The sequence below is a fragment of the Coregonus lavaretus genome (genome assembly GCF_964263955.1).
Source record: "Coregonus lavaretus genome assembly, contig: HAP1_SCAFFOLD_2441, whole genome shotgun sequence".
NCBI classification, from domain to species: Eukaryota; Metazoa; Chordata; class Actinopteri; order Salmoniformes; family Salmonidae; genus Coregonus; species Coregonus lavaretus.
The window spans coordinates 9523-25013 of NW_028164385.1; the positions used below are offsets into that span (position 1 = coordinate 9523).

General features: G+C 44.7%; 1 protein-coding gene across 1 annotated transcript; it reads right to left on the reverse strand.

The window, feature by feature from the left end:
• Window positions 1-4920: 4920 nt before the first annotated feature.
• Window positions 4921-14287, reverse strand: LOC311117084 (2-(3-amino-3-carboxypropyl)histidine synthase subunit 1-like; the record flags this gene model as incomplete). Its single annotated transcript, XM_084192071.1, has 3 exons — window positions 14212-14287; window positions 13414-13563; window positions 4921-4984 (listed from the first exon to the last, which is right to left on the reverse strand). Coding segments are annotated over exons 1-3 (278 nt in total), but the record flags the coding sequence as incomplete, so codon positions are not given.
• Window positions 14288-15491: the final 1204 nt, after the last annotated feature.

A 15491-nucleotide genomic window follows, 5' to 3' on the forward strand; every position in this document is an offset into this window, starting at 1 on the left:
AAGCTTATTTCATTACTTCATAAATAACCAAGAGTCCCTCAAAAACAGCACACTGATGAGTTCCCTGCTCCGCTCCCTCCGTCTCCCAGTGTAATTAGCTACTGTAGCGTTCGATGCCTCTCTGCTTTCTTTCCTCAGCTGCTCACTCGCTCATATTTAATTTAGGTGCCGATCCCAAATGGCACCCTATTCCCTTTATAGGGCACTACATATGACCAAGTTCCATAGGGCTCTGGACAAAAGTAGTGCACTATAGGGTGCCATTTGGGATGCACAGGGTGTGTGATGGAGAGAAAGGGCTCTCTATAAAGCCCATCAACCCCCCATGGAGTTGTCCAACCCTGGACATACAGAGACCCGGGAGGGACGACGACAAAGTCTATATGATGTTTTATCTCTGGAGTGCATCGATTGTATTTTCAAGACGGGTCAACCAATTTCCCAGGTGTTATCTGCCAAGGTATTATATGAGAGCCAGTACAAAACCAGCAGCTATCCGCCATTCTCCAGTCAGAGTGGTGATTTAGGTTGGCCAATATAACAGAGTGGTCTATAGGTTGTGGTCCTCCAGGGTTGTGATGGCTGGGATATGGGACATAGAGGGACACAGGTGTGGGAGGATCATTTTCCACCTGTGACTTCCTGCAGCAGGCAGCACTCAAAGACTTCTCACTAAACCTCAAATAGCAATGGAAACCTGTCTGGTCGTGGGGATGGGAGTGGGCCGGGCATACTGTAGCTGCCTGGTCCAGTTTTGCCTGGATGGTTGTGTCTGGATGTCTCCTCTCAGGGTCCTGAGACTGATGTGATTGGGGTTTTGGAAGGTAGTGAGGGGGCTGCCAAGCAGGAGAGCTCATTAGTCAGAGAGATGCACTGTGTCTGTCTGTCTGTGTCTCTCTCTCTCTCTGTGTGTGTATTTGTGTGTCTTTGAGCGCAGAATGGGGGCCCTGCTGCTCTCTACACCCAGTGTGAGCTTCTTATGTAATTGGTGGGGACAGAAGGCCGGGACACACACTGTCACACCCGGGCTCCCGCTACCTACTACTCAGCTGTGCTGTGGGAGGAACGGAGAGGCTGGGGGGCGAGTGGTGAGGCAAGGGCAGCGAGGCTCCTGCCAGTCTTCCTCTATGGAGGCAGGGCTGACATTTACCATGGAAGGCTGTGGGTTGAGGCTGCTTCTGCTGCTCACACATACACTACTGCAGACTAAAATGAATAAAAGTGTCTGAAATTGATCAGGCTCTGGCTGATGAAGCCCCAGGATGGGGTCCAGAGCAATGATGGAGAGTGGCCAGAAAGGTCTGAGACAGAGAGAGAGAGAAATAAGGCTCTAAGCTCCCATTTCATTCACTCTGCTGCCATGGACACAGTGGCAGGTCAATCACTGCCTGTGGTTCATCTGACATGGCATTCAACTGGTGAAGCTGTTGATCTAAGTGGCGTGCTGACATGAAAATAGCCAGAATATCTAACCACTGCATTTATTACAAAGGGCCAGTCAATCATAAATAACATTCTCCTGGGCTGACACTGACAAATCTATGTTTGAAAAGCCGAAAATACAAATGTCTTCCTCTTTGTTTCATACTGTGAACACAGTTATATGAGTTTGAGTCATGGAATAGGGCCCTCAGTTGCATAACGCTCTCATGTCATGTACTTTCACCCCCAAGTACAAGATCCTAGTTATGTCACAAGCCAATATTTCTCTCTGTGTGGAGGAGGCGCCCATCTTTTCCGTGCCAGAGAGCAGGTGACAGAGGACATTAAATGTTACTCTGACCTTCCTCCCCGTCTCTCTCTTTCCCTCCCTCCCTCCCTCCTTCTCTCTCCTTCCCCGTCTCCAGGACTAGGCCATAGATGACTGGGATGGCGACAACACAAGCCCTGGCGCTCCACTCCCGGAGCAGCACAGTAAATATTAAAGGAAGTTCATTAAAGTATCATTCAAGGCTGCAGTGAAGACAGCTGGCGTGCCATCAAAGGCAATGAAACATATGGCGGGATGACAACACGCACCATCGCCCGCCGCCTGCCTGTCCAAGTTAGGGATTCTTTCTGTTGTTCTGATCACTTTTTCCTCGGTTGTGTTCTTATCTGTCTGTTTACTTGTTGTGAAAATTGAGTTATGCCTTAAGTCTCTGAATGGCTTTGGCAGTTATCAAGAGTGGCGCTGCACCAAATGGCACCCTATTCCCTACATAGAGCCCTATGGGCCCTGGTCAAAAGTAGTGCACTACTTAGGGACCTGGTCAAAAGTAGTGCACTATTTTGGGAATAGGGTGCCATTTGGGATGCAACCAGTGTGTCGCTGTATTACTGGGGAGCAGAGGATACAGTGTAAAGTCAGAGCATGCCTCTTCAACTGGAGCCATTACAGCAGACTTTTAGAAGGTTTACTAAGTTCTTTGTGGGCCTATCAAAGCCTCTTTAAAGAACAGAAGCAGGCCCGCTTGTGGGAGACATTCTAAATGATCAGTGGAAGCGTGGTGCAGTCTCTCTACTTTTCTGTGGGAGAGAGTATGCTTACCGATGCCTGGGTGGAACAGATAGCCTCATATTATAAGTATGAGCCAATCCTCTATAGGTAGGACTGAGCCTGGGTGTACAGACATATGAGTGTACTGTTGAAAATGAGAGCAGCTTATACAAGCCTAGTAATGTATTTGTTTCAGTGTGTGTCCATGTATGTACATTGCTTCTTTTATGAACACCTCTGTCCCCTTGTGTAGGCGTTCTCTCTGGCTGTATGTGAGCAATGAGCACTGTGCTGAATCTATGTACTGCAGGTGCCAGTCTCTGCCTAGTGTCTGTGTTTTTGTCCATGTGTGTGCATGAGAGTGTGTGCGTTCACCTTCACAGTTGATGTGTATTAACTGTGACTGCATGGGCTATAGTTCAGAACAGCTTGCTCTCATTAGGGCTTATAGCTGTCCATCCCACCCAAGCTCCTTCCCCACGGGGCAGCTTAGCCCCTTCATCCCCACACTGATATGGACCTCAGCCCTGGCCACTCCCCAGTCCCCACACCAAACACTGACTGACTGACGACCATACCACACAGTGGGTGAGATGGAGCCGGGCCCTTACTAGCCACTAAACATCCACATCTGACAGAAACCTCTGCTAACCCCACAGAATGAGAGGGGTGAGTAGAGGTCAGATACAGCATGGTGACCAGGGACACAGAGGTCACTGACAGGGACACTAACTATCCAACAATCCCTCTGTAGCTAGATCCCCTATTCAAGGGCAATGCCCATTCCCTAGATTTCCTGCCTTCATGTCACACTTGGCCTGATCATTAGAACACAGTGAACTACTGTGACCTGGGAGTCAAATGAGGTTGCCGATGTATTTATTTATACAGAGAGAAGAGAAGAACCACAAACAACAACAACAACAATTGATGACAGAGGAAACTGTTCTTTATATAATCTGTAGGATCTGGTGAGGATGGTGTGAGAGGGTGAGACATGCAGGAGAGAAGGGGGAGGAGGAGAAGAGGTGAGGAGGACGTGAGGAAGTCAATGATCTGCCGTTAAATGCTCTCATTAGTTGAAATGGGATGAGATGGGGTGGCTTTAGTTTAGAGGACTCTGGGATGGACACAGCGTATACGGTGTTGGTTTAAGCCCAGATAGGAGAGAGCGGCAGCTCTCCTACTGATAGCAGTGCTGCTGATAAGACAGGGCCCCTATCACCACCTCTCTCTCTGCCTCGCTCCCTCAATCCCCATTCCCCTCGCAGCCAGAGAGAGGGGGGGGATGGCCGTACAGGGAGTGATGGAGAGATTAGAGGGAATGTGGGAGGCGTGGCACTAGTGGAGCGATGGAGAGGGGTTAAACGGAAAGGGGAGGGCTGGGTCGAGGAGAGAGGAAAGTTAAGGAGAGAGGGAGAAAGTCAAAGCTTTCAGCCCACTGCAGTTCCTGTTTCTCAATGGTCCATAACTGTGGTATGACCGGCATGGCTTCATATGAGGACACAAAGAACTACGTTTCCTGTCTGAAATCAAATACGGGCTCTGACTGAAAACCATGTGGAAGCTTCCCTTCCCAAGCTCGCTATCCTTTACTTCCATCAACTAACCTCATTAGTATTGAACATACACCTAGGAAAGGAATCCACTTTGGATGTGGAGTGATGCAGCCATCTTCTTTTAGAGAACCCTTACAGTAGTCCCAGCAGAGAGAGGCAGAGAGGGGTGAAATGAAAAGATGAAGGAAACAACCACAGAAGTCAAGAAAGCCCTTAAAACACACAGAACATGTTTTAGGTCTACACTGAAGTGTTTTTCTTTGGGATTACTGCTTTTGTTTCAACCAATTTATCAATGTTGCAAAAACTTGTTTTGGCATGGCGTAGGTCAAAGCTCAGTGTATACAAGACAAAATATTCAAAACACTGATGCAGAGGCACTCCAAACTGTAGGAAGGTTTGGGCTCCTGCATCAGTTTGTGCGAGTGTGTCTGTGTGATGGAGTGTTTGTGTGCAATTGGGGCCTACGCAGCCTGTAACAAGATGTAATTAACAAGAATAATGGCTGTGCCCTCCTCCAACCGTGATCGAGTGAAGCGTTGATAGCCGCTCGATCCGCGGACGCAATCGTGTCTACTTTTCTGCTGAGGACCAGATATGAGCTGGCTGTGGCAGGCAGGGAATTATAATAAGACTGTCTGGCTTAATGACTAGAGAGTGGCCATGCCGGCTCAACTTCACACTTCAACGCTCAACTTCAACTTAAGCAAGGACGGCGACTGCTTACTTACTCAAGCACATTCTAAAACCACCAAAACTTTAACACAACATCGATGTTTTTAGGTAATAACAAATAGATAAAATCATCTGTTTTATTTTTAAATGAGCATGAGTTACACTTGCCACCTATTAAAAACGTTAGTGAGTGTATGCTGTACCTACCTCTCAATGATGTCAGCGATGACACAGGCAAACATCTGCAGGCCCTCCGGTAGCTGCAAGGCCACTGTGAACAGAAACAGCCAGACAGTCAGAGGTAAGGTTAAGAGAACAACCTAGCCAGGCTACACACACAGCTGCACTTTGAGTGACCACCACATTATTTAATACATCCTAGACAGCATATACATGTACAGTGGGGAGAACAAGTATTTGATACACTGCCGATTTTGCAGGTTTTCCTACTTACAAAGCATGTAGAGGTCTGTCATTTTTATCATAGGTACACTTCAACTGTGAAAGACGGAATCTAAAACAAAAATCCAGAAAATCACATTGTATGATTTTTAAGTAATTAATTTGCATTTTATTGCATGACATAAGTATTTGATACATCAGAAAAGCAGAACTTAATATTTGGTACAGAAACCTTTGTTTGCAATTACAGAGATCATACGTTTCCTGTAGGTCTTGACCAGGTTTGCACACACTGCAGCAGGGATTTTGGCCCACTCCTCCATACAGACCTTCTCCAGATCCTTCAGGTTTCGGGGCTGTCGCTGGGCAATACGGACTTTCAGCTCCCTCCAAAGATTTTCTATTGGGTTCAGGTCTGGAGACTGGCTAGGCCACTCCAGGACCTTGAGATGCTTCTTACAGAGCCACTCCTTAGTTGCCCTGGCTGTGTGTTTCGGGTCGTTGTCATGCTGGAAGACCCAGCCACGACCCATCTTCAATGCTCTTACTGAGGGAAGGTTGTTGTTGGCCAAGATCTCGCGATACATGGCCCCATCCATCCTCCCCTCAATACGGTGCAGTCGTCCTGTCCCCTTTGCAGAAAAGCATCCCCAAAGAATGATGTTTCCACCTCCATGCTTCACGGTTGGGATGGTGTTCTTGGGGTTGTACTCATCCTTCTTCTTCCTCCAAACACGGCGAGTGGAGTTTAGACCAAAAATCTCTATTTTTGTCTCATCAGACCACATGACCTTCTCCCATTCCTCCTCTGTATCATCCAGATGGTCATTGGCAAACTTCAGACGGGCCTGGACTTGCGCTGGCTTGAGCAGAGGGACCTTGCGTGCGCTGCAGGATTTGAATCCATGACGGCGTAGTGTGTTACTAATGGTTTTCTTTGAGACTGTGGTCCCAGCTCTCTTCAGGTCATTGAACAGGTCCTGCCGTGTAGTTCTGGGCTGATCCCTCACCTTCCTCATGATCATTGATGACCCACGAGGTGAGATCTTGCATGGAGCCCCAGACCGAGGGTGATTGACCGTCATCTTGAACTTCTTCCATTTTCTAATAATTGCGCCAACAGTTGTTGCCTCCTCACCAAGCTGCTTGCCTATTGTCCTGTAGCCCATCCCAGCCTTGTGCAGGTCTACAATTTTATCCCTGATGTCCTTACACAGCTCTCTGGTCTTGGCCATTGTGGAGAGGTTGGAGTCTGTTTGATTGAGTGTGTGGACATGTGTCTTTTATACAGGTAACGAGTTCAAACAGGTGCAGTTAATACAGGTAATGAGTGGAGAACAGGAGGGCTTCTTAAAGAAAAACTAACAGATCTGTGAGAGCTGGAATTCTTACTGGTTGGTAGGTGATCAAATACTTATGTCATGCAATAAAATGCAAATTAATTACTTAAAAATCATACAATGTGATTTTCTGGATTTTTGAGATTCCGTCTCTCACAGTTGAAGTGTACCTATGATAAAAATTACAGACCTCTACATGCTTTGTAAGTAGGATCGGCAGTGTATCAAATACTTGTTCTCCCCACTGTATATTGTTGCTTATGTTATTACTTCAGAGTGCTTCACTGAGACAGAAGGAAGCTGACATTTCAAGGTAATTTTCTCTCAACCATTGCATTACTGTTGTCTTATCTTACTGAGTGATGCACTACAGGAAATGGAAGTGTATCAGCTCTGCTCTGTCTTCACACTTCCCTTTTCCCCTACCAATCCATTAGTCACCTTTTCTCCACCTGTCTCTCTCCATGACAGCCAACAGCTTTATGAGTCACAGTCACACACACAAATATCCCTCTCACCATGCAGACAACTAAGGATCAGGAAACTTTGTGCTTCTTCTCATGCGGCATTAAGATAGCATGAAGAAATTGATCAAATCGCTGTGAAATGGGAATCAAGCAATCACACAAAGGAACGATTGGTCCTGCTGCTGATGTGAAGGGCTGAGAGCAGCGTGTGTTTCCGGTAGGACCTTATCCGAGTGTGACACCAGTTAAGACAAATCAATGGAAAATTATTTCATCAGGAGGTTGACTCATTGCCAGGGTTGAGACGCACAATATCACACCTCTTTAAATGATGGCAACAACTTTACAGAGAAATAAATACTATTAAAAAAGGCATGCTCTCTCAAAATGTAGCCTATAGCAGTTTCTTACCCAATTTCCTTTTATTGTTGAGAATGTGCAAGATTTAGGTTGTAAACATCAAATAAACATGATGACGTATCAGACATAACACAAATATTGCTGATATAGAGATCTAGGCTATAGGACATGGAGAAACAGCTACTCTTAAAGTCAGAGGAAGAGGAGGAGGGGTGGGGTAATATCTGCGACAGAAATGGCATAACTCCATGGGAAAACGTACAGAAAACTGGTCAGACAAACAACTTCTGTGGCGGACCACAATTAAACCCATATTTCAAACACAGACAGCGCTATACAGTGACCAACATATAATTGTTAATTATTTTTCAATTTCGTGATTACGTTCTTGTCTCATCGCTGCAACTCCCCAACGTGCTCAGGAGAGGAGATGGTCGAGTCATGCGTCCTCCGAAACATGACCCGCCAAACAGCGCTTCTTAACACCCGCTCGCTTAACCTGGAAGCCAGCCGCACCAATGTGTCGGAGGAAACACCGTTCAACTACCAACCGAAGTCAGCCTGCAGGCGCCCGGCCCACCACAAGGAGTCGCTAGAGCGTTATGAGCCAAGTAAAACCCCCCGGCCAAACCCTCCCATAACCCGGACGACGCTGGGCCAATTGTGCACCGCCCTATGGGACTCCCGGTCACGGCCGGTAATGACACAGCCTGGGATCGAACACCAGGCTGTAGTGACGCCGCAACACTGCGATGCAGTGTCTTAGACCGCTGCACCACTCGGGAGGCCTAAGTGACCTACATTTCTAACAAAACATGATTATTTTCTGTCATATATTACAAATACTGTAGCCACAGTCAACAGTAGTAGGCAAAACTTACAAAACAGGGGTTATGTACAACATAGATTCACTCAAAACTAGGCTAGTAGGCTAGTTCATCCATCCCTGGCAAAGTGCATACAGGTGTTGCAGGTTCTGCAATGTTGGCAAATGTACAACACATCACAATCCTTTAAGTTTTCAATTGATGTCATATTAATTTCACATTGGAACAGATCCATTTTAAATAACAAAGAGGGGTTTTCTCCTCACATCAAGCCCTTGCCTCATCCTTGCGCAAATTGGTTATCCAGAGCTGTTGTCTTGGTAACAGACTGATGTCCTTATGTTGGCGTGGTTACATATTGTGCTATGCATACTTATGTAAAGTGCTCAGCATGAATGAATATTTAGCCTTTCTTTACGCAAATGGGATTATATCACAGTGTGATATTTCATATTTGTGTACAAGTCGTTCGTCCACTGTCCTCTGTTTCACAAATCCCTTTTGATTTGATGTCATTTTCAGTAATTGAAGGAACACTTTAAAATGTTTTCCTGCATCAAAGGTACTGTAACACACTCTCCATTTACAGTGCGTGCTAAGATCAGTGGGCTGGCTCTAGCAGACACTGGGACTCATGGAGTGTCTGGCGGGACTGACTGGAGGGTGTGTTTAAATCAACCTTAGATACAGCAGGAAGAGAGTGTTGATAATGTTTCACTGTCAGACAGACCCTGTCACACATCACCTTGCTAAACCAATCAATGTAGCTACAGTGAATGGACACAGAGAGCAGTGTTGATAAATATTTAATTAGGCCTATGTTCACATACTGCAGTGGTTTCCTACAGCAAAGATAAACAGGACTGAACAATAAAAAATGGCTTAGGAAAAATAAAAAGGAGGCTGACAAAAAGAAAGGATGTCTCTGAAGTGTGATGGATGGAGGAGAGAGGGAAGGAGGAGAGGAGTGTGTATCGTTCTAATGAAAGGTTAAGGGATCATTGTGCACCATGTAGTCAGACAGAGACAGGTCATTACCTGGGAAAGGGCAAGTTTATTAACCGAGAAAGGTTTCTAAGCCTCACCACAGCCCTAGCTGACAGAAGCCAAGAGCTCTCTCTCCATCTGCTCTCAGTGCTAAAGCCTCTGCACAGGCTCTGCACAAGGGTTTAGAATAATTTGTGTGTGTGTACACATGTGAGCTGAAATGTCATGAATGTCACAGGAGCATTAACACAAATAAAATGCCAAGAATGCTTGTGTGTTTGTCATTCACCCTCTCACGGACATACGTACCAACATGCGCAGAAATTATGATAGTCTGTGATTGGTTTGAGTGTCGGCCTGACAGCCAGTGCACGGTCTGCTGTCATGTTTCTTAAGGAGGAACATCTTGCACGTGCAGGAGGAAATAAAATGGCTCTGTACTTTTAGCTCGAGAGGCGTTCTGCACTTGCGGCTGCACTGGCTGGCAGAAAGGGGTGTTTCTGTCTGGGAGGTGTCCACAGAGAGTTGGTGTAGCAAGGAGTTTTAGTGTGTGAATGGAGAAAAAGGTCAGCTGAGGAACTAAAAAACCTAGTTCTCTTCCAAGTCCCCAATCCTGTCTAGTTCTCTTCCAAGTCCCCAATCCTGTCTAGTTCTCTTCCAAGTCCCCAATCCTGTCTAGTTCTCTTCCAAGTCCCCAATCCTGTCTAGTTCTCTTCCAAGTCCCCAATCCTGTCTAGCCGGGCCCCAGCACTGAGATTTGTACTGTTTCAGATTTGACTTTTGTCTAGAATAGTTTTAGCATTCTATAACAGTGTGGACTGTTCAGTTCAGTCTGTACTTATTCCACGTAGTCGTTAGGGTTACACTATATTGTGGGCCACACAGTCAGCACTCAGATTTGTGCTGCTGCAGAAAACAAGACTTCACTTTCCTTCTAAAACATTCTCGAAAAAACATCTGTAAACTTCTGTAGATGTAACATCGAAAGAATTCAGAGGCGTTAAACGAGAAGACCAGAGGGAAATCATGCGCATCTGCGAGTGCTACTGCTAACCTTTTTGATTATTTGCGATGCTGTTGTGTCTCTTCTGAGAGACAAACTATTCTGTGTTAGTTTGGCAGCCCTGAGGGAAACATTTTCATGATTCCTCCAGACACACAAGGTTGTTTTTGCCTCTCCGTTCACTTTGCCCTGCCTGTTTCCTGCCTTCCACTTTCACAGGTACAATTCAGTGTGCAAGGCTGAACAACTGTCGTGAGAAAAAATTCAGCAAAGGAAAAACAAGGACAACAGAGACAACTTGAGGTATGATAAAGAATGTGATCAGATAAACTATTGCTTTATTATTTAACAATAATGGATGTAATAATAATTTGGATGCTGCTTATATTTGTCCTATTTCATTGGAAATGTGTTTTTTGCATATCCCAACTCCCCGAGACAACTTCAGAGAGTGGGGTCACGGCCAGGGTCAGTCATTATCAACGGCGAACCTGGAGCAATTAGGGTTAAGTGCCTTGCTCAAGGGTACATCAACAGATTTTTCAACTTGTCTGCTTGGGGATTCCAAATAGCAGCCTTTCGGTTAGTGGCCCAACGCTCTAACCAATAGGCTACCTGCCGCCCAACATGAAATTGCTCCTGCACCACTTCAAAATGTTCTACATTTGGTGCAAAGAAGAATAGAAGCATTCTGATGATTCCATTTTGAGCCTTAAAAATAATCTATCTGTACATTCTGTTCATTTTCAGAAAGAATAGCGCAGGTTCTTGAGATACCATGAAAATTGTCTGAAATTATCACAGTCAAATCTGAAATATCTGACGTTTCTAAGGAGCTATGGTAACTCTCCAGAACCAAATGTATGCTCACTTAGCTGTTGCTTCTGTTTACACTCAACAATCAAGGCTGGGCAGTAAAAACAATGGTGTTTGCTTGCTTCATTTCATTCCATTCCAACTGGAAGTGAAAAGACCAAAACAAAGAGGCCAATTCAACTGAGAATGAGCAAGAGAGGCTGAGTGGAAGGGGTTCAAAGCCCAGTTAGAAATAATAATATAATAATAATATAATATGCCATTTAGCAGACGCTTTTATCCAAAGCGACTTACAGTCATGTGTGCATACATTTTTTGTGTATGGGTGGTCCCGGGGATCGAACCCACTACCTTGGCGTTACAAGCGCCATGCTCTACCAGTTGAGCTACAGAGGACCACAAAAACAGAAACAGAAACAGATGGACTCAGAAGGAGATGGAGGGGAGAGAGAGGGGTAGAGTGCAAAAGAGATGATAAGGTGATTTTTGGTTCTGCGAGCCTAGAGAGAGAGGAAGCTCTCTAATGAAACCATCACACAACAGAGACATGGGTTATATCCTAAATGCCACCCTATCCTCAATAGTACCTAAAGGGCTCTGGTCAAAAGTAGTGCACTGTATAGGGAATAGGGTGCCATTTGGGACGTAGTTGGAGAGACAGGCAGACTGAGTCACACCAAAGCTCATCTCATCCCAACTATGGGGACCAGTCAAAGACCACCCCATTCTCCCTGCACACCACCACCTGTTACTTAGTTTACAGTATGAAACGCTTGTTGTTGGCTGTCATTTACATCAACAGGAGATCAGCGTTTTGGCATGGCTCTTTCAGTAACACCCGGGTGGATACGGGAGTTTAGATTTTTGGCAACATTGGGTGGATTACTCCTACGTGTCTTTAATTAAGTTAGCATGTTTCACACCATACTGATATTGACATTTTTAGTCATTTAGCAGACGCTCTTATCCAGAGCGACTTACAGGAGCAATTATGGTTAAGTGCCTTGCTCAAGGGCACAGACAGATTTTTCACCTAGTCGGCTCGGGGATTAGAACCAGCGACCTTTCGGTTATTGGCACAACGCTCTTAACCACTAAGCTACCTGCTGCTATTTTCTTCATTGTTCCCTCTTTCCCTCCATTCTAGCTCTCTAGGTTTAATTGTTAGACGAGAGTATCAGTGCCATCACTGTCAACTGTATGTGTGAATGCACTGTGCAGTGGGAATGCAGGGACTTGGGTCTGCTATAAGATATTGTATCAGAGTGACAGGGAGTGACTCACAAGCCACAGTGGTGGAGGAGGAGGCTGTGCAGCCAGGGGGCTCTGAGGACACTCTTCTGGAGAGAGACTCTTCAGCTACTACGGCCCCGACCAGGGGGACAACAAGGGACACGCCCTGCTCCTGAAGAGCGACAAGCCGCATCATTTCCTGTTGGGCCACAACCCAATAACCTCTCATCCCTCTCATCACCATCACAACCCAATAACCCCTCTCAACACCATCACAACCTAATATCCCCTCACCCCTCATCACCATCACAACCCAATAACCCCTTTCATCACCAGCACAACCAAATAACCCCCCCCATTACCATCACGACCCAGTAACCCCTCACATCACAAACAAATAACCCCTCACGTCACCATCACAACCCAGTAACCCCTCACATCACCATCACAACCCAATAACCCCTCACCATCACAACCCAATAACCCCTCAGTTTGAGACATGACTCACAGTTTTACAGTGGCTGTGTTTGATCATGGACAATAATACTCTAGTCTAGCACAGGGTTTCCCAAACTCGGTCCTGGGGCCCCACCTGTGTGCACGTTTTGGTTTTTTCCCTAGTACTACACAGCTGATTCAAATAATCAAAGCTTGATGATCAGTTGGTTATTTGAATCAGCTGTGTAGTGCTCAGGCAAAAACCTAAAAGTGCACCTGGGGGGGGGGGGGGGGCCAGGACCGAGTTTGGGAAACGCTGCTCTAGTGAATGTCCTGAGGTTCATAGTTTAGTTTGACGTCCTCTTGCTGTGAGGCAACTGCTGACAATAACGTTGACAGACAGTATTTGAACATGGTACTCCTATGTTAAGAGCTAGGCCTCCCTGGTAAAAACCACACACAGAAATTACCAGAACAATAACCTTCGGGAAACCTTTCATGAAAATACTATAACCTACATTTTTTTTCAAATTGGATATCTCGTTCATTAATGGTGTCTGATCATAAATAGACATAAAACTGCATGATAAAGCATATCCGAGTATTCAGATAGCAATTTAACTTTCTATATAGCAACTCTACCTAGCTGAGGTTCTCCAGGTTTACGGTTATCCTTAGCCATACATTTGCCAGGAACTGATAGACACACCTTAGTCTTTTCCAGTAAGGCAATAGTGTAAGAAATATATTATCCAAGCCTAATAGAGTGTATCATCCAAGCCTTATAGATAGTAGAAATGTAATGAATAGGCCTATTCTGAGCTTACCTCTCTTAGACGTGGCCTGTCTCACCCGCCAGACTGTCTTGTGGATCTCAAAGTTGTAATTTGATGGCAAAGCGAGGATAGCCTCCTGTAACTCTGGGTCTTGCAGGATTTCATCAGGAATTTGATTGGCCACCCGCCGTGGTGCTCGTACTTGGGGAAAAATCAAATAATTTTACTGTGGGATATATTTGACAAATACAGACAAGACAGGAGGCTTCAGATAAAATACGGTGTAGGGGCATAGTCTGATATGATTATTGGTAATACCTTACATTAAGTTGCTCTTTTATATGAGTTGTTACATATTGTTTTAGTAATTGCTTTGAAATTCCACAGACCCTATTCATCTTGTATAGGTCTAATTACAAAAACCACAACTCCATATACAATTATAAACCAGTCACTATAACAACACTTTAATACAATGTTGTTGTAGTATATTACAGCATAACTAAGAGCAACCTACTGTAAAGCAGGGTTCCCCAACTGGCGGGCCGAAAAGTTTTCTGAGCAGATGATAAAAGTTAGATCCTGGACCTTAACATTTTAAAAAACATGTCCTATCATTTTCATATATTTCTTTCATGTAGATAAGTATCAAGTAAGTTAGCTAGCTAGCTATTCCCTCTTTCAACCCATTTGATTCAGCTTTCCTTGTTATTAGCATTAGCTGGTCGCTAGCTGTATCTGCGTCATAATTCTTTATTCATGGTGTCAATTTATTAGACTTGTCCCATACACCACGAACTTGGTTATTTGTCGTTTGATAGCATTAATATAACAGAGATTCATATTTACCGGTTGGTTTTTTAGCTGGAACGACTTGCGCTACGACTTGCGCTGCGACCGTGGGCGCCGCCATGTTTTCGGTGCATGTGGGAGCCAGAAAGGCAGCAGTAATCTAACGCAGAAGGCATCGTCGCAGGCGGAACAATCGATGTCCGTGGTTCTGAATTTCTATTGACACGAATTGATAGAAAATGTCGCATTTCTTCAGAATGGAATAGAAAATATATGATTTTTATTTCATCAACAGTAACCTTAATTCTTAGCAACATTATCAAATCAAACTTTTGTAGGCCTACTGTTCTCTTCTCTAGCTTCACCACAAGTTACAGATGTAGAATCTTAATTTGAGCCAGTTTGCTACAGCAGGAAAATAATCCTGCAGCAACAGAAAAAGTGAATTATTATGTGGATTATAATGAATGGACATTTGTGTATGGGTTGATACATTTTTCGTTTGGGCAAATCATGACTGAAATTTCAAAGTGGAAATTACTAACTTTAGAAGCTCATTTGAAACAAAAATACACTACAAGTTTGCATTTCGTGCTTTGTAAGAACATTCTCAGCATCAAATTAAGATCCTACATCTGTATGAATAGATCCCAGTAATTTTCACCTCCTGTCTGTGCCATTGCTGTTCAGTGAGAATCTGGCTATCTATGAGACAGGAAAGGGACAGAAATGACTGACAAAATATCACGCCTACAAGAATTGAGAGGATTGAGATAGCTGCAGTGAAAATTACACTGCCTTATTTAGCAACAACATTTCCTATGTTTCCTGCTGCTTATTTATTTCTTACAGTGTTGTTGTCTCAAGTGTATGCTTCCCTGTAGGCCTACATATAATTTAGTATGTAAAATAGGCCTACAGCAAGCTACCTTTCTTGAAATTAAATTTTTACGACAATGGAAGACTGCTTGCTGTCAACTCCTGCATTTTCTGTAGTGGTCCTCTGTAGCTCAGCTGGTAGAGCACGGCGCTTGTAACGCCAAGGTAGTGGGTTCGATCCCCGGGACCACCCATACACAAAAATGTATGCACGCATGACTGTAAGTCGCTTTGGATAAAAGCGTCTGCTAAATGGCATATTATTATTATATTATTCTTCCATGCTATTGAAGTCTTCCATTAATTGTGTTGCACAGTTGTAATTGTAAGTAGGGTCACAACCCACTGGGTACAGACGTCAATTCAACATCTATTCCATGTTGGTTCAACGTAATTTCATTGAACAATGTTGATTCAACCAGTGTGTGGCCAGTGGAAATACTCATGATCCTGGATAC